At 37.7% G+C, this 13,760-nt stretch overlaps 1 protein-coding gene across 1 annotated transcript; it reads left to right on the top strand.

Annotated features, from left to right (window-relative positions):
• The first annotated feature begins 2,646 nt into the window (after positions 1–2,646).
• On the top strand, positions 2,647–13,730 carry LOC141772624 (cadherin-like protein 26). Its single transcript, XM_074643817.1, has 18 exons — positions 2,647–4,129; positions 4,705–4,824; positions 4,925–5,071; positions 5,198–5,342; positions 5,441–5,628; positions 5,732–5,863; positions 5,947–6,129; positions 7,412–7,710; positions 7,818–7,960; positions 8,827–9,051; positions 9,199–9,426; positions 9,596–9,720; positions 10,247–10,306; positions 10,456–10,515; positions 11,378–11,434; positions 11,567–11,629; positions 11,742–11,825; positions 11,926–13,730. The coding sequence occupies exons 1-18, from the start codon at positions 4,094–4,096 to the stop codon at positions 12,130–12,132; spliced, it is 2,502 nt and encodes an 833-aa protein (XP_074499918.1). The 5' UTR covers positions 2,647–4,093; the 3' UTR covers positions 12,133–13,730.
• Positions 13,731–13,760: the final 30 nt, after the last annotated feature.

Below are 13,760 nucleotides of genomic sequence, written 5' to 3'. Positions count from 1 at the left end.
TACATGGCGTGAAAATAACACTCCTAAAGCAAGAACGGTGTTCTTAGAACGTTTTTTCCTTGCGCATTATCGTGTCATTCGCACGCCTTTTCTTGCAACTCGGTTGTATCACAATGAGAGAGATACACAGTGAATTAGATTGTGTTGATGAACTGGAAATAAGAAATATATGCAAGCACCAAACAGCAAAGCACATAATTAGGACGGATGAAAACCAAAAGACACAAGTTAGCATGAAATAATTCGGAGTAACTCAAAGTCTTTGTGAATCTTTATGAATGCAGCTTAGCGAGAATAAAAGGTGCTGTTATAACTGTTTTGTTTGCAGTTTCTAATCTGACCTTTAACATTATATTTAATCCCCATCCACACAAAAATACATTAGAGCTTCTTTCTTTGACTGTTGCTTGCACGCAGTAAAACAACATTAGTAAAAAGGACAGCTAAAATACATTCACACATATGTGATGTATAAAGAAAGAAAGAAAAATAGTTCCCTCAATCATAGTAATTGCTAATTGGGCTGAAAATAACCAGTCTTCAAGCTCCGCAGTTGTTACTGATCTGTTTATTCCAGCGAACTGATCATTAAAGGGCAAGTCTGGTCAAGTTTATTTGACAATGACTCAATAGAGGAGCACACACACACACACACACACTCACACACTGTAGTCTACTTCGTGAACACTGAGGCTGAACCTATACATTGCATCTACAATACATCGAGGTTGTTAATCACCTAGTCAAATCAAATGTAATTAACATACAATCATGCAATTGTGAAATAATCCATAATATTTTTAAACTCAGGTCATTATTATGGCGGCGCGGCGGTGAAGTAGTTAGCACTGCCGCCTCACAGCAAGGAGGCGGCCCTTCTGTGTGGAGTTTGCATGTTCTCCCCGTGTTAGTGTGGGTTTTTTTCCGGGTTCTCTGGCTTCCTCCCACAGTCCAACGACATGCAGGTTAGGTTAATTGATGACTCTAAATTGCCCGTAGGTGTGAATGTGAGTGTGAATGGTTATCTGTCTCTCTGTGTCAGCCCTGTGATAGTCTGGAGACCTGTCCAGGCTGTACCCCGCCGTCGCCCAATGTCAGCTGGGATCGGGTTCAGCCCCCCCCCCCCCCCCCCCCCGCGACCCCGAATGGGATAGGCGGTTACAGATAATGAATGGATGGAGGTCATTATTATAAACTCTTGTAAAATCATCCCCCTTCTTTACATAATGACAAAGTTCAGCGCCGCTCATTGAGACCAAAGCAAGAGGTGTTGACATAATGTCTGTGTCCTGTTTGTGTTGTCTGACAAAGACCCTGTGATGAACGGCGGCATAATGGAATAAAATGGTCACTGGGGGAAATATACAGTATATATACGTATATATATCTAATGGCTAGCAAGCGTACTGGTAACTAAACCTAGTTGTTTTTAAAAAAGCTTTATTTAGATGAGCTATGTGCGTTCATGTGTTTTAATGTATATATTTTGACTGTACATCTGTTGTTTTTCTCATGCTTGCTTTTACACAAATCATTGTTTTCATTTTTTGTTTTTGCACCGTTGTGAAGTTTGTAACTTTGTTAGGAAAGGAGCTTTTTAAATGAAGATAATGATTATTATTGCATTCTGTAATGTACCATAAAATGAGAAACTATTCTCATATTTCTCTAACAGAACGTGTTTCAGACCAAATATATATTAAAGGACCAGTGTGTAACAATTAGGCGGATCTATTGGCAGAAATGGAATACAATATTCAGAAGTATATTTCCTTTAGTTTATAATCACCTGAAAATAAGTATCGTTGTGTTTTTGTTACCTCAGAATGAGCCGTTTATATCTACATAGGAAGCGGGTCCTCCTCCGCTAACTTTTCCTGCTGGGTGCCGGAGTTGATAACGTTACTCTCTCTGGAGTTCAGGTTCAGGTTCATGTGGCTTTATTTGTACCCGTAGGTAGATTTGTTTTGCAGCAAAAATAGAGGATGGCATCCGTATTGACAATAAGGTAGAGCACAGACAAGAGACAGACATACCAAAAACATGACAAAGAGTACTGAAAGGCTTACTGGGATCAGGACCCAGCAAAAACAAAAGAAGGCCACAAGAACAATATAAAAAACACTGAAATATCAGGACAAAAAAGACACAATAAAATGAGAAAAGGGATAAACTTTCCATAAATATGTGCAAAAGCTGCTAGGACTTATTTAAATGAACAATTGCAGCTGGAACAAAGCTGTTCCTGTAGCGCTTTGTTCTACACCTTGGGACCCTAAACCTCCGACCAGATGGGAGAAGCTGGAACTAACCAGACAGAGGATGAGAGCCATTGTAGATATAGCTGGCTATCCGCTGTAACTGCCTGGTATACAGGGACTCTAAGCTCAGCTGTGACTCACCAATCAGCTTATTGGACCATTTGACAATCGGACTCAGCCTATTTCTGTCCTTCAGAGGCATATTACCAAACCATGACACTAGTGAAAAGGATAAAACAGACTCAATAAAAGCACGATAAAATAATGTCATCATGTTTTTTCCGATGTGGAAGTAGGACAGCTTCCTTAAGCAGAACGGATGCCGGTTCCCCTTCTTTCACACAGATTCACAATTGGCCTCAAAGTTCAGTGTAGCGTCAATGATAGTCCCAAGGTACTGTATTTATATGATTGCACATGTTCAACAGTTTGACCCTTAATGGTTGTGACCTCAGGTTCACAGGCATGTCTTCTAAAATCAATCATCATATCTTTGGTTTTTGATATGTTAAATTGCAGATATGATTCCTCACACCATTTGACAAAGTCATCAATTATAGGGCCATGTCTGCTCTCATTGCCCTGAAGCAGACTAACAATCACAGAGTCATCCGCTTACTTTAAAATAGTTTGATTTTTAAAAGTGCTCTGACACATATTAGTGTAAAGGATAAAAAGCAAGGGTGAGAGCATGCACCCTTGTGAGGAGCCAGTTGAAGAGCCCACTTTGTTTGATAAAAACCCATTGACCCTGACTCTCTGTGTTCTGTTGGTTAAAAAGTCTGAAATGCAGCCCACAAGGTTGTTACTTAAGTTAAAATGTTCTAAAAGCCTGTGGGTTAAAATGTGGGGTTGAATTGTAGAGGAGTTAACCCCTGCCGTCACTCCACTCAGCTGCCGAGAAACAAGACACAGGAAACCTCTGTTGGTCTTGAGGAGCTTCAGCATTTATTTCAGCACAAACTGCAACTTCTCCTGTACATTCACTTGATATTTTCAAAGCTAAACTAACTCTGTCTTCTGCTCTACTAGCTCACTTCGCTCACACACATTTGTCTCTCTCGTGCTTCACCACTCACTTCACACGTACACACACTCTGGCTTTGCTATTCTCCAAATGACTTACGCTACTCTTACTACAACTGGCTGTATATAGGGTCATTCACATTTTTGCGTCAACCACAGTAGTTCTCCTACACGCTTAGCACGGGGGAGAGGTTGCAATCTGCAAGATGTCTCTAAATCCGACACACTGCTCCTTTAAGCTAAAGTTGGTAACTTTGAGCAGATATGATAAAAAAAAGGGTTATTTTTATAAAACGGTCACTATATCCTGTCAGTAATGCATGAGACAGGAAATCTGAAAAAAAAAATTATGTGCCTCTGTGTCCTCCGATGCTCCTAATGGCATCTGCAAGATTTCTTTTTTTTTAAAGATTATCTGTCTCATGTGCTCCTGTCAGGATATAGTGACAGCTTTATAAAAATAACTTTTTTATAATATTTGCTCAGTGACCTACTGCAGCTTTAATGCATGTCCACATATACACACCCACATTCACGCACACACACACACACACACACACACACACACACACACACACACACACACACACACACACACATTACTTCATCACTTTGTACACACCCAGCTGTTTCTTAACTTCCCGGCTGGACCTATGAAGATTCATGAGAGGTAATTAACTATGACACAAGCCCTCCCACTGACAGGTAAACTGCAGCCAGAACCTGCATCGGTTTGCAGTTGATCTTACATTCAGGTGCATCCAAGGACTACTAAAGACTATAACAACACATGCTCTGGATATACTATGGCGACCATACACCTCAGTCTTTTCCTGATGCTGGTAAGAATTTATACCCTGGATAGAAGGGTTAAAAATATTTCAAACAACGCTTACTTGATACTTACTTCTGCCTAAGATTCAAATATGATCGATTGCTTTCAGAAACTAGTTTTTAATCCAACTTTATTTTATTTTGTATTTATTTTTATTTGAACCTTTATAACGTTTTTTCAATAACCAAGAATTGAAAGAACAATATACAAATGAGACAGATACAAATTGTACAGGTCTTTTTTTTCTGTTTTTCAACAGTCAGAACAGCTATGAAATTATTGCAATGTGTAAATTACAAATTAAATATATATCAATCATGATGACAACCAATGCAGCAGACGCAGGTTGCGTCTGTCAACATTATAGATTATATATAGAATATAGATCTTTGACCGACACAGTAGTGCTCTAGAAGAAGGTGTTATGCATACAAACTGAGTGACCTGTTTAACAACGCATTCAGAGTTGAATTACAACATTTTTAAAAAGCCTTTGTAAGTAATAATCATAATCATAACACACAAACAAAATTCTAAATGTGCTCAGTCCGATGTCAGTAATGTAATGTAATGTTTTTGCAGTGTTTGGGAGTCCACAGTTCATCTTCAGAAATTTTGAAGCGACATAAAAGGAACTGGATCATTGATTCCTTCAGTATTGATGAAGGCTATGAAGGAGCTTACCCATACATACTGGGTAAAGTGAGTATCTACCAACAGTCACAATGCTTGGATATGAATATGACAAGATGCAGGAAGATCATAACAAAATTCACTGCTTTTATGTTTTGACTCCTTACAGGTTGAAATTGAAAAGAACTACACCTTTTTCAAGATCAAGGGTCAGGGTGTTAATTTGGATCCTATCGGCGTATTAAAAATCAACGAGGACACGGGGATAATCACAGTGCACAAACACGTCGACCACGAGAAATACAAAGTTTTAAAGGTCAGAAGGAATTTACTAAAACAGCATTATTACAGTGATGTTTGTGGGTGTGTGTGAGTGTGCTTGGGCTGTGACGCACAGTGGAGGGTTTCATTATTTCACAATTCTTGCATTTTTGCATTACAGCTAACGTTTCAGGCACTTGATAGAGATCATCATGCAGTAGACACGCAGCTGGGCATTGACATATTGATTAAAGACGCAAATGACAACGCTCCAAAGTTTACACCTGAATTTTACAACATCAAGATAAAAGAGTCAACAACACAAGGTAACTTTCTAATTGTTTCTCATGTAATCTATACTGCTAATATTATGAAATAATATTATAAAATAAAACAAACAACTCTGTTCTTCTGATACTGACAGGCACTATAGTGACCACCCTTCAGGCCAACGATGAGGACAGCACTGGGAACAACAGATTATTTGATTTTAAAGTGGTCTCAGTCAATCCTCAACCACATGAGGTGGAGTTCTACTTAACCCAGAAAATGGACAGCGAAGACACCACCCGAACTACAGACATTTTATTTAAAGGGTGCCTGGATCATGAGGTGAGAAGACTCAAATAGAATCATCTCCTTACATTTGAATAATATGGCCAAATCAATTATGTTCGATAATACATTTTGAGTGACTGTTATTTGAACCGATCAGAGAGCAGATAAATACACCATTTTGGTGGAGGCCAAAGACCGTGGAGAAAAAATCCAGCTCTCCAGCATCTGCACCGTCATAATCGACATAGAAGATGGAAATAACCATCTTCCCGTGATAACAGGACAAACAGTGAGTAATTACTTCTTTCAATTATCAATGACTATAATAAAATAGTAACTTTTCCGAATAAAAGTTTTATTTTTTTATCCCAGGGTCTAGGGAGAGTGAAAGAAGGAGAGGAAAATGTTCTTGTTAAACGTATACAAGTTACAGACAAAGACACCAAAGGCACGACGGCCTGGAAAGCCAAATATAAAATCCAAGGAGACGCAAACAAGAACTTTATGGTCAAGACCGATCCTGAGACAAACGAGGGACTACTGTATGTGGAAAAGGTATTTTGTCTTCTTTTCAAGCTACAGTCCAACAAGTATTTGGTAAAAACATATTTTTGATTTACTTCATTTTATAAATAATCCTGCAAGCACTTCTATTTTTTTTTTTTTTTACTGATATAGAAAATGTTAATTCCTTTGCTCAGGTTGCTCAAAAAGCATTGGTATGACGTTGGATGTTACAGGGACTGTGATAAATGCAAATGCAGATCACACTGTTCTGATTGCATAAAAGTTTTTTTACTCAGATTTAATGCATATGGTGGTGCAACTCTGTCTCCCACAAAATTACGCTCCCATACAAGTAAACTGCATTCAGAATTACGTTCTTCCTCCTGGATTACGGTTGCAGTTTTTAACTTGTGGATAAAGTTGTAAATTGAAGCAAAACAAAAAAACGCACAACACTACTTAGTTAGGTTTTGGCAACAAAACTACTGGGTCAGGTTTGTTAAAAAAAACATCATGGTTTGGCTAAAAATGACTATGTTTCACACAGGATACTAACAGCGGTCTCCTGGGGGAAAGTCCTGTGTTTGTTGGACCCATCCACATCCCCACCCAACCACCAGTAGTGGACTTTCTTGCTTGTTATACTCGTTATTATTCTACGCAACTTTCATTTACCGCTCTGCGCGTCGCTCGTTGTACTACGTCACTTGCTGCGGCCGACTGTGGACTTACAAACGTATTTTTGATATGCATAGACAAATGTAATCTGCAACAAAATACATTTCCTTCCTGAAGTAATTGAGAATGCAGTTTAATTGTATGGGAAAGTAATTCTTAAGAGACAGGGCTGGGTGGTGTGTTCTTTATACTATGACAGTTTTCCTAAAATTAGATTTTTTTAAAATCGCAGTATATCGCTTTGCTTACTGTATCGCAATATATTGAATCGTAACCCCTGTATCATGATACGTATCGTATCGCCAGATTCTTGCCAATACACAACCCTACCATTTCAACCTCCTTCAGACATTAAAACATCTCTTGCAAAAGAGTCTTTCTTTTTCCAAAATACGTGTTTATGTAAAGTATTTTGGCCTCTTTGACAAGATGAACTGCACCAGCAGACAATGCCAACAAATGCTAAAGAGAGCCAAAGGAGTGATATGGATAGTGATAATGGATATCCTTGAATGTTGTAAATCATACTATTTTTTAGGGATTTTTGTTTTTTTATATTGAGTTGACTACCAGTGATGAACTTAAAAAGCCCCGTGATATATGATGTGAAGTAACATTATGGCATGAATTTCAATATTTCTTTTTTTTACAGCATCTGGACTTTGAAAGCATTTCTCAGAAGAATCTGACTATCAGTGTAGAGAATGAGATCGCCTATCACTCATGCAAGGTGATCAAACGCACCACCGATCCTTGGGAAGTAGTCACCAAATATGTGGCGGGGACAGAGAGTCTGTCCACCTGCCAAGTGACAGTGATTGTGGAGGATGTCAATGACTCTCCGTTCTTCGTCCCACCGAACAAAAAAGTTATGGTGGTTGAGAATGTCAAGGCGGGATATTATCTGGAGACATTTACAGCTAGAGACCCTGACATCACCAACACATTTGTGTAAGTCATGGAAATACTAGCTGCATGTCCATCTCATGGAACGACAATATTCTACATTAATAGAGAACTTGAAAATGTCTAACACAACACATGTGTGTGTGTTTCAGATACAGAAAAGGAGACGATCCAGCTGATTGGGTTATTGTGGACACCAAGACTGGAAAAATAACCACATCAAAGATCATAGACCGAGAGTCGTCCTTTGTGAAAGACAATATTTATAAGACAACAATTCTTGCTGTTGACAATGGTATGACCTACAGGAGTATTTACTATGGCTGTCAAAGTTAACGTGATAATAATGCCTTAACGCAAACTTGTTTTAACGCCACTAATTTCTTTAATGCATTAACGCAAATTGTGTTTTTTAGGTAGTAGCGGGCTCAGTTTTAAAGCTAGAATAAAGATACTGTCATCATATGAAAATAAAAAAAACTAAAGAATCCACTGGTACCAACCATGTCATACTAGCTTGTTGCAAAGGAGGTTAAATAATGCTCCAATCTAATGCAAAATGTTTGCGAAGAAAAACTGGCATGGCCATATTCAAAGGGGTCCCTTGACCTCTGACCTTAAGATACAGTATGTGAATGAAAATGGGTTCTATGGGTACCCACGAGTCTCCCCTTTACAGACCTGCCCACTTTATGATAATCACATGCAGTTTGGGGCAAGTCATAGTCAAGTCAGCACACTGACACACTGACAGCTGTTGATGCCTGTTGGGCTACAGTTTGCCATGTTATGATTTAAGCATATTTTTTTACGCTAAATGCAGTACCTGTGAGGGTTTCTGGACAACATTTGTCATTGCTTTGTGCTGTTAATTGGTTTCCAGTAATACATATATACATACACTTGCATAGAGCAAGCATATTTCCCACTCCCATGTCGATAACAATATTAGATACTTGACAAATCTCCCTTTAAGCTACATTTCGACCAGATTAAAAATGTGTGATTAATTTGCGATTAACTATGGACAATCATGCGATTAATCACGATTTAATATTTTAATCGATTTACAGTACTAGTATTTACATACTGTATACGTTATTAATCACAATTTCTTTATCACATTGCTGAAAATGCACAACATGTGTTTTTGGACATCAGGTCAACCTCCATTGACGGGCACTGCAACGCTGGAAATCCATATTAACGATATGAACGACCATGCTCCATTCCTGCCTGAAAGCATAATTGACATGTGCCAATCTGAAGGACCCTCTCTGGCCAACATCACGGCCGTGGACCTGGATGAAAACCCCTACGCTGGGCCTTTCACCTTCAATCTCCTGGGAGATGTTGAGGACAAGTGGAAGCTTGCCCCTAAAAAAGGTGAGCTCTAGCTCTGACAGCTCCTTCAAACGTAGCCAAGATCATGTAACTCGCGCAAACAATGTCACTGCTATTAAAACAAAGTCTAGTTTATACAGTATGTCACAATGAATCTTGACAGTATGACAATTCGTTTTGGATGCACAGGGTATACAGTCAACCTGGTGAAAGAGCCCACAGTTCCCTCTGGACAATATGAGCTGCTGCTGGAAGTGATGGACCTTCAGGACATGAAAGCTACACACAACTTGTCAGTTACTGTGTGTAACTGCGAAGACACAGCGAGGCCAAACTGTCGCGTTCGCAAAGCTACTGGCTCCGCATTAGGAGGAGGAGCGATTGGGATCCTTTTTTTAGGCATGCTACTGCTTGCAGGTAGGACACGCATCCAGAACTTTGAATACTGTGCGAAGATTGCCTTATTTTTTTAGTTGAAAAGTTGAAAAAAAAGATTTTGGTCATGAGCCCTTCCTCTGGTAAAAGATTAATATCCTCATTTAGGACATAACACTGATTGTTTGATTTGTGTGTCTCTGTATCCCAGTGTTGCTACTTTTGGCTTTTTTGGTGTCCTGTAAGAGTAAGAGAAAGAGAATAGCGATCCCAGATGGTGATTCAGGACAACATCTGATGACGTCTAACATTGAGACACCGGGAACTGACTGCAAAGTAAATACTTTTATTACAAAATTACCTTTACTTGAGTATTACCGTTGAGTAATACAAAACACACACACACACACACACACACACACACACACACACACACACACACACACATACACACACGCACACACACACACACACACACACACACACACTTTTGTGTCAAGTTGCATTTAAAGTCTTAAGTTAAATGTGCTTCAAAAATAATCCAAGGCACACTGTAGAGTTTGAACAAAATTAAAATGCCATTATTTTACATGGCAATAATTGTTTAAAATTACATTTACATTTTAACATTTTAAACAGTTATTGCTATGTAAAATAAAGGCATTTTGTTCAAACTCTACATTGTGTATATTTTTGTGCAATGAGCCCTCACAAGATTGAATAAGCACAGAACACCTGAAGAATCCAAAGAGCACCTGTATGTGATTACCGCAAAGACCCAGCTGGGCTTCCACTCACTTGTCTTCCATAACTGTGACTTGTTGCTGTAAAAACTTACTGACTCTATTCAAACGTTCAACAGGTGGCTTTTGTGTCAAGTATAAACAATGGACACAGCCAGAAAGTTTTAACGGTGAAGCAAGTAAGTGATGGAAAATATACATTCATTTAATGACAAGCTTAAAAAGGGCACTTTTTAATCTGTTATGTATCATGACAAATGGACACTAATTACATTTGTTCAGTTACTAACGTTTCTTGCCTTGTAATTGCTTCTTTTTTTTGTTGCAGTTACCAGTTACCATAATCCAAACTGAAACCCCAAATAAGGGAAGCGCCTTTTTGAATCGGGTATAGAAATTATTATTATTATTATTATTATTATTAGTAGTAGTAGTAGAAGTGGTAGTAGTAGTAGTAGTAGTATTGTTATTATCTTTATTATTATTATTATTATTATTATTATTATTAGTAGTAGTAGTAGAAGTGGTAGTAGTAGTAGTAGTATTGTTATTATCTTTATTATTATTATTATTATTAGTAGTAGTAGTAGTAGCAGTAGTAGTAGTATTTTCTTTTTTTTTATTATTACCGTGATTATTATTATTATTTTGTAAAAAAAAATGACAAAATTAAAGGATAATACAAATCCCATGAAAAGACCATAACCAGCAATAAATCCTACTAACAAACAGTGTCTGTGTAGCCAAAGCCTGATAGAGCTTATTCTTTTGTGCCATAGAACTCCATTGTTACTATTAAAAATTCACCATTGCACAATGTTCCTTCATTACAATGAACATGGGTACTGTAGTTTACTTTGAGTCGATCCCACATACACTGTCCTGCTGCTGTAAATACTAAATGCACACCAAACCACAACTGAAAATAGTCTTCAATATATTTACTCAAGAGTAATGTTTGCTAAAAACATTTGTGTTTTAGGAAATCATTCAGCCTTTTTTTTTTTTTTTAAATAAATAAATAAAAGTATATATTCATGAAAGGTTTTAAACATGTATTTATTTACATTTTCAGTAGGAACAAATGAGTTTGGAGCTTAAAGTCATAGACTAACACACTCTTGGTTTTGGTCTTTTCATAAGATTTTTAAGTAAATTGCCAGCCTCATCCTGATATTGTATAGTGACAAATAAATTCTTTTTTTTGTTTTCCAAAAGTTGTCATTGTTTGACATGGTTATGTTCCCCAGTTATTAAGTGACTCAACAATGGCAGAAAGCTTTGGACGTGTGGAATATGGGCGTCGGGTACTGACTTTATTATTATTATTATTAGTGAATCTGAGTAATGAGCCCAAGTCTAAAGAGGTCAATGTCAACAATTTTACTGAGCTGTGACATTTTGCAGTTCATTAAATTCTACCATATGTGATTTTCCAGTCAAAGGGTGCATCATCAGCCAAGAGGACGGGAAATTGGGAGCTCAGGAGCTCTATGCGTGGGGTACGGAAATCTACACTACTATGAACCCTTTTCCTGGGAAATTCCATGACTTATTTTTTATATCCACAGAGTTTAACTATGACATTTTATGCTTCTGTTTCTGATTTGCCAGACTTGGGCTGGACACGGTAGCTATTCTGCATACCAACAGAACAATGTAATCCAACGTGAAGTTCTGCTCAAAGTACTAAAGAAGGTAATGACAAGAATTGAATCAATCCTCCAAAGTTAGGGTGATTCTGTTTATTTTTTTTAATATATTCAAATTTTCTTTTTTCCTCCTCTGTGTACTGTAGAAGCTGCATGCCCACGAGGCTCCAGGAGAGGAGTTGGGTGATTATGCTCCTCACGTGTATGGTGAGGAGGGAGACGCAAAGACCAACTTTGATCTTGACGCCATCTCCATGCCCGATGATTTCTTTGACCCAGACATGGACCTGGATTACAAATTCAATAATCTGGCTTCAGTCTGCATGCCTAGTGAAAGCACTGCCTTCTCCTGAAAGACTTTAGGCAGCGACTATGATCCAAGTGGAAAACCTAAAGGGAACACTCCATCATATTTGTATTTTTGTAAAGCTATTAATCCGACATCATAAATGTTACCTGGATAAGGTGCTTTTAGCGTCATCTTTCTGCTGACTCACCATTCTCACAAGTTATGTTACATTTAGCTGCACTTCATCTTCGTTCATCTTCTCTTAATCTGTTAAAAACAAAACAATCACTGTGTCTGAGAGAAAATATGATAATAAGAATGTAATACCAGGCACTTGTTACCACAGAATTCATAGTTTCCACTATTCACAAGTTATGTTACACAAACCTTTCCCTTCAGAGTCTCTAATTTGTAAAACTGAGAAAGAAAACTGTTACATTCATTTTGGGAAAATATGTTTTGTTTGTTTCTATTGTATACAGCAGGACTACCTTTCTTGACTAAGACTATTTGTCGTTGTCCAAAGGACATGTTTACTCTCTCATATAAGCAATGTTGATGGTGGGCAGAGAATTAGCTAAAACACTGATTCTTAAGGCCTGGAACTAGTTCATCTCTATTGCAATACCTGAAGACAAACTGAATGTATAGATTTTCATTCATGGCTTTTTGATGATCATGTGTTCAAAGTCAGATGCTAAGGGTGACAGTGTTATGTTCATTTTAGGGCTGTCAATCGATTAAAATATTTAATGGCGATTAATCGTATGATTGTCCATGATTAATCGCAATTAATGGCAAATTAATTACACTTTTTTTTTATCTGTTCAAAATGTATCGTGAAGGGAAATTTGTCACGTATTTAATACTCTTATCAACATGGGAGTGGTCAAATATGCTGCTTTATACAGATGTATGTATATATTTATTATTAGAAATAAATTAACAACACAAAGCAATGACAAATATTGTCCAGAAACCCTCACGGGTACTGCATTTAGCATAATAAATATGCTTAAATCATAACATGTGCAGTGTGCTGACTTGACTATGACTTGCCCCAAACTGCTAGTAATTATCATAAAGTGGGCATGTCTGTAAAGGGGAGACTCGTGGGTACCCACAGAACCCATTTTCATTCAGATATCTTGAGGTCGGAGGTCAAGGGACCCCTTTGAAAAGTTTGGAGCGTTATTTAACCTCCTTCGTGACAAGCTAGTATGACATGGTGGGTACCAATGGATTCCTCAGGTTTTCTAGGAGCCCGCTACGACCTCTGAATGAGCGATTGCGTTAAAAAAATTAGTGGCGTTGAAACGATTTTGCGTTAACGCATTATTATTGTGTTAATTTTGACAGCCCTAGTTCATTTACCAATTATAAGACAAGGGACTATATTCTCCAGAGGTCACAAAGAGTTAAGTAAGCTCACACAGAAATAGCTGAATATGAATGTTGATTGAAACTGCACTGATTTTATCTGTAATTTAAAAAAACAAGACACACAGAGAGAAAGAGAAAGGAGACAAGATGTCTCATAATACAACCTGATTGGGAAAATGGTTGCCTATCACATTTATCTTTGGATACATTTTGTATATTATTTTGTCCTGTAAACTCATGCCTATTTCAATTCATTCATTAAATTTTTTGTTAACACTTTGCTGATTAATGTGATTATTATGTTGAAAT

The sequence above is a fragment of the Sebastes fasciatus genome, chromosome 8 (assembly GCF_043250625.1).
Source record: "Sebastes fasciatus isolate fSebFas1 chromosome 8, fSebFas1.pri, whole genome shotgun sequence".
NCBI lineage: Eukaryota > Metazoa > Chordata > Actinopteri > Perciformes > Sebastidae > Sebastes > Sebastes fasciatus.
Note: the sequence above shows the minus strand (reverse complement) of the source record. Positions and strands in the feature narration are given on the sequence as shown.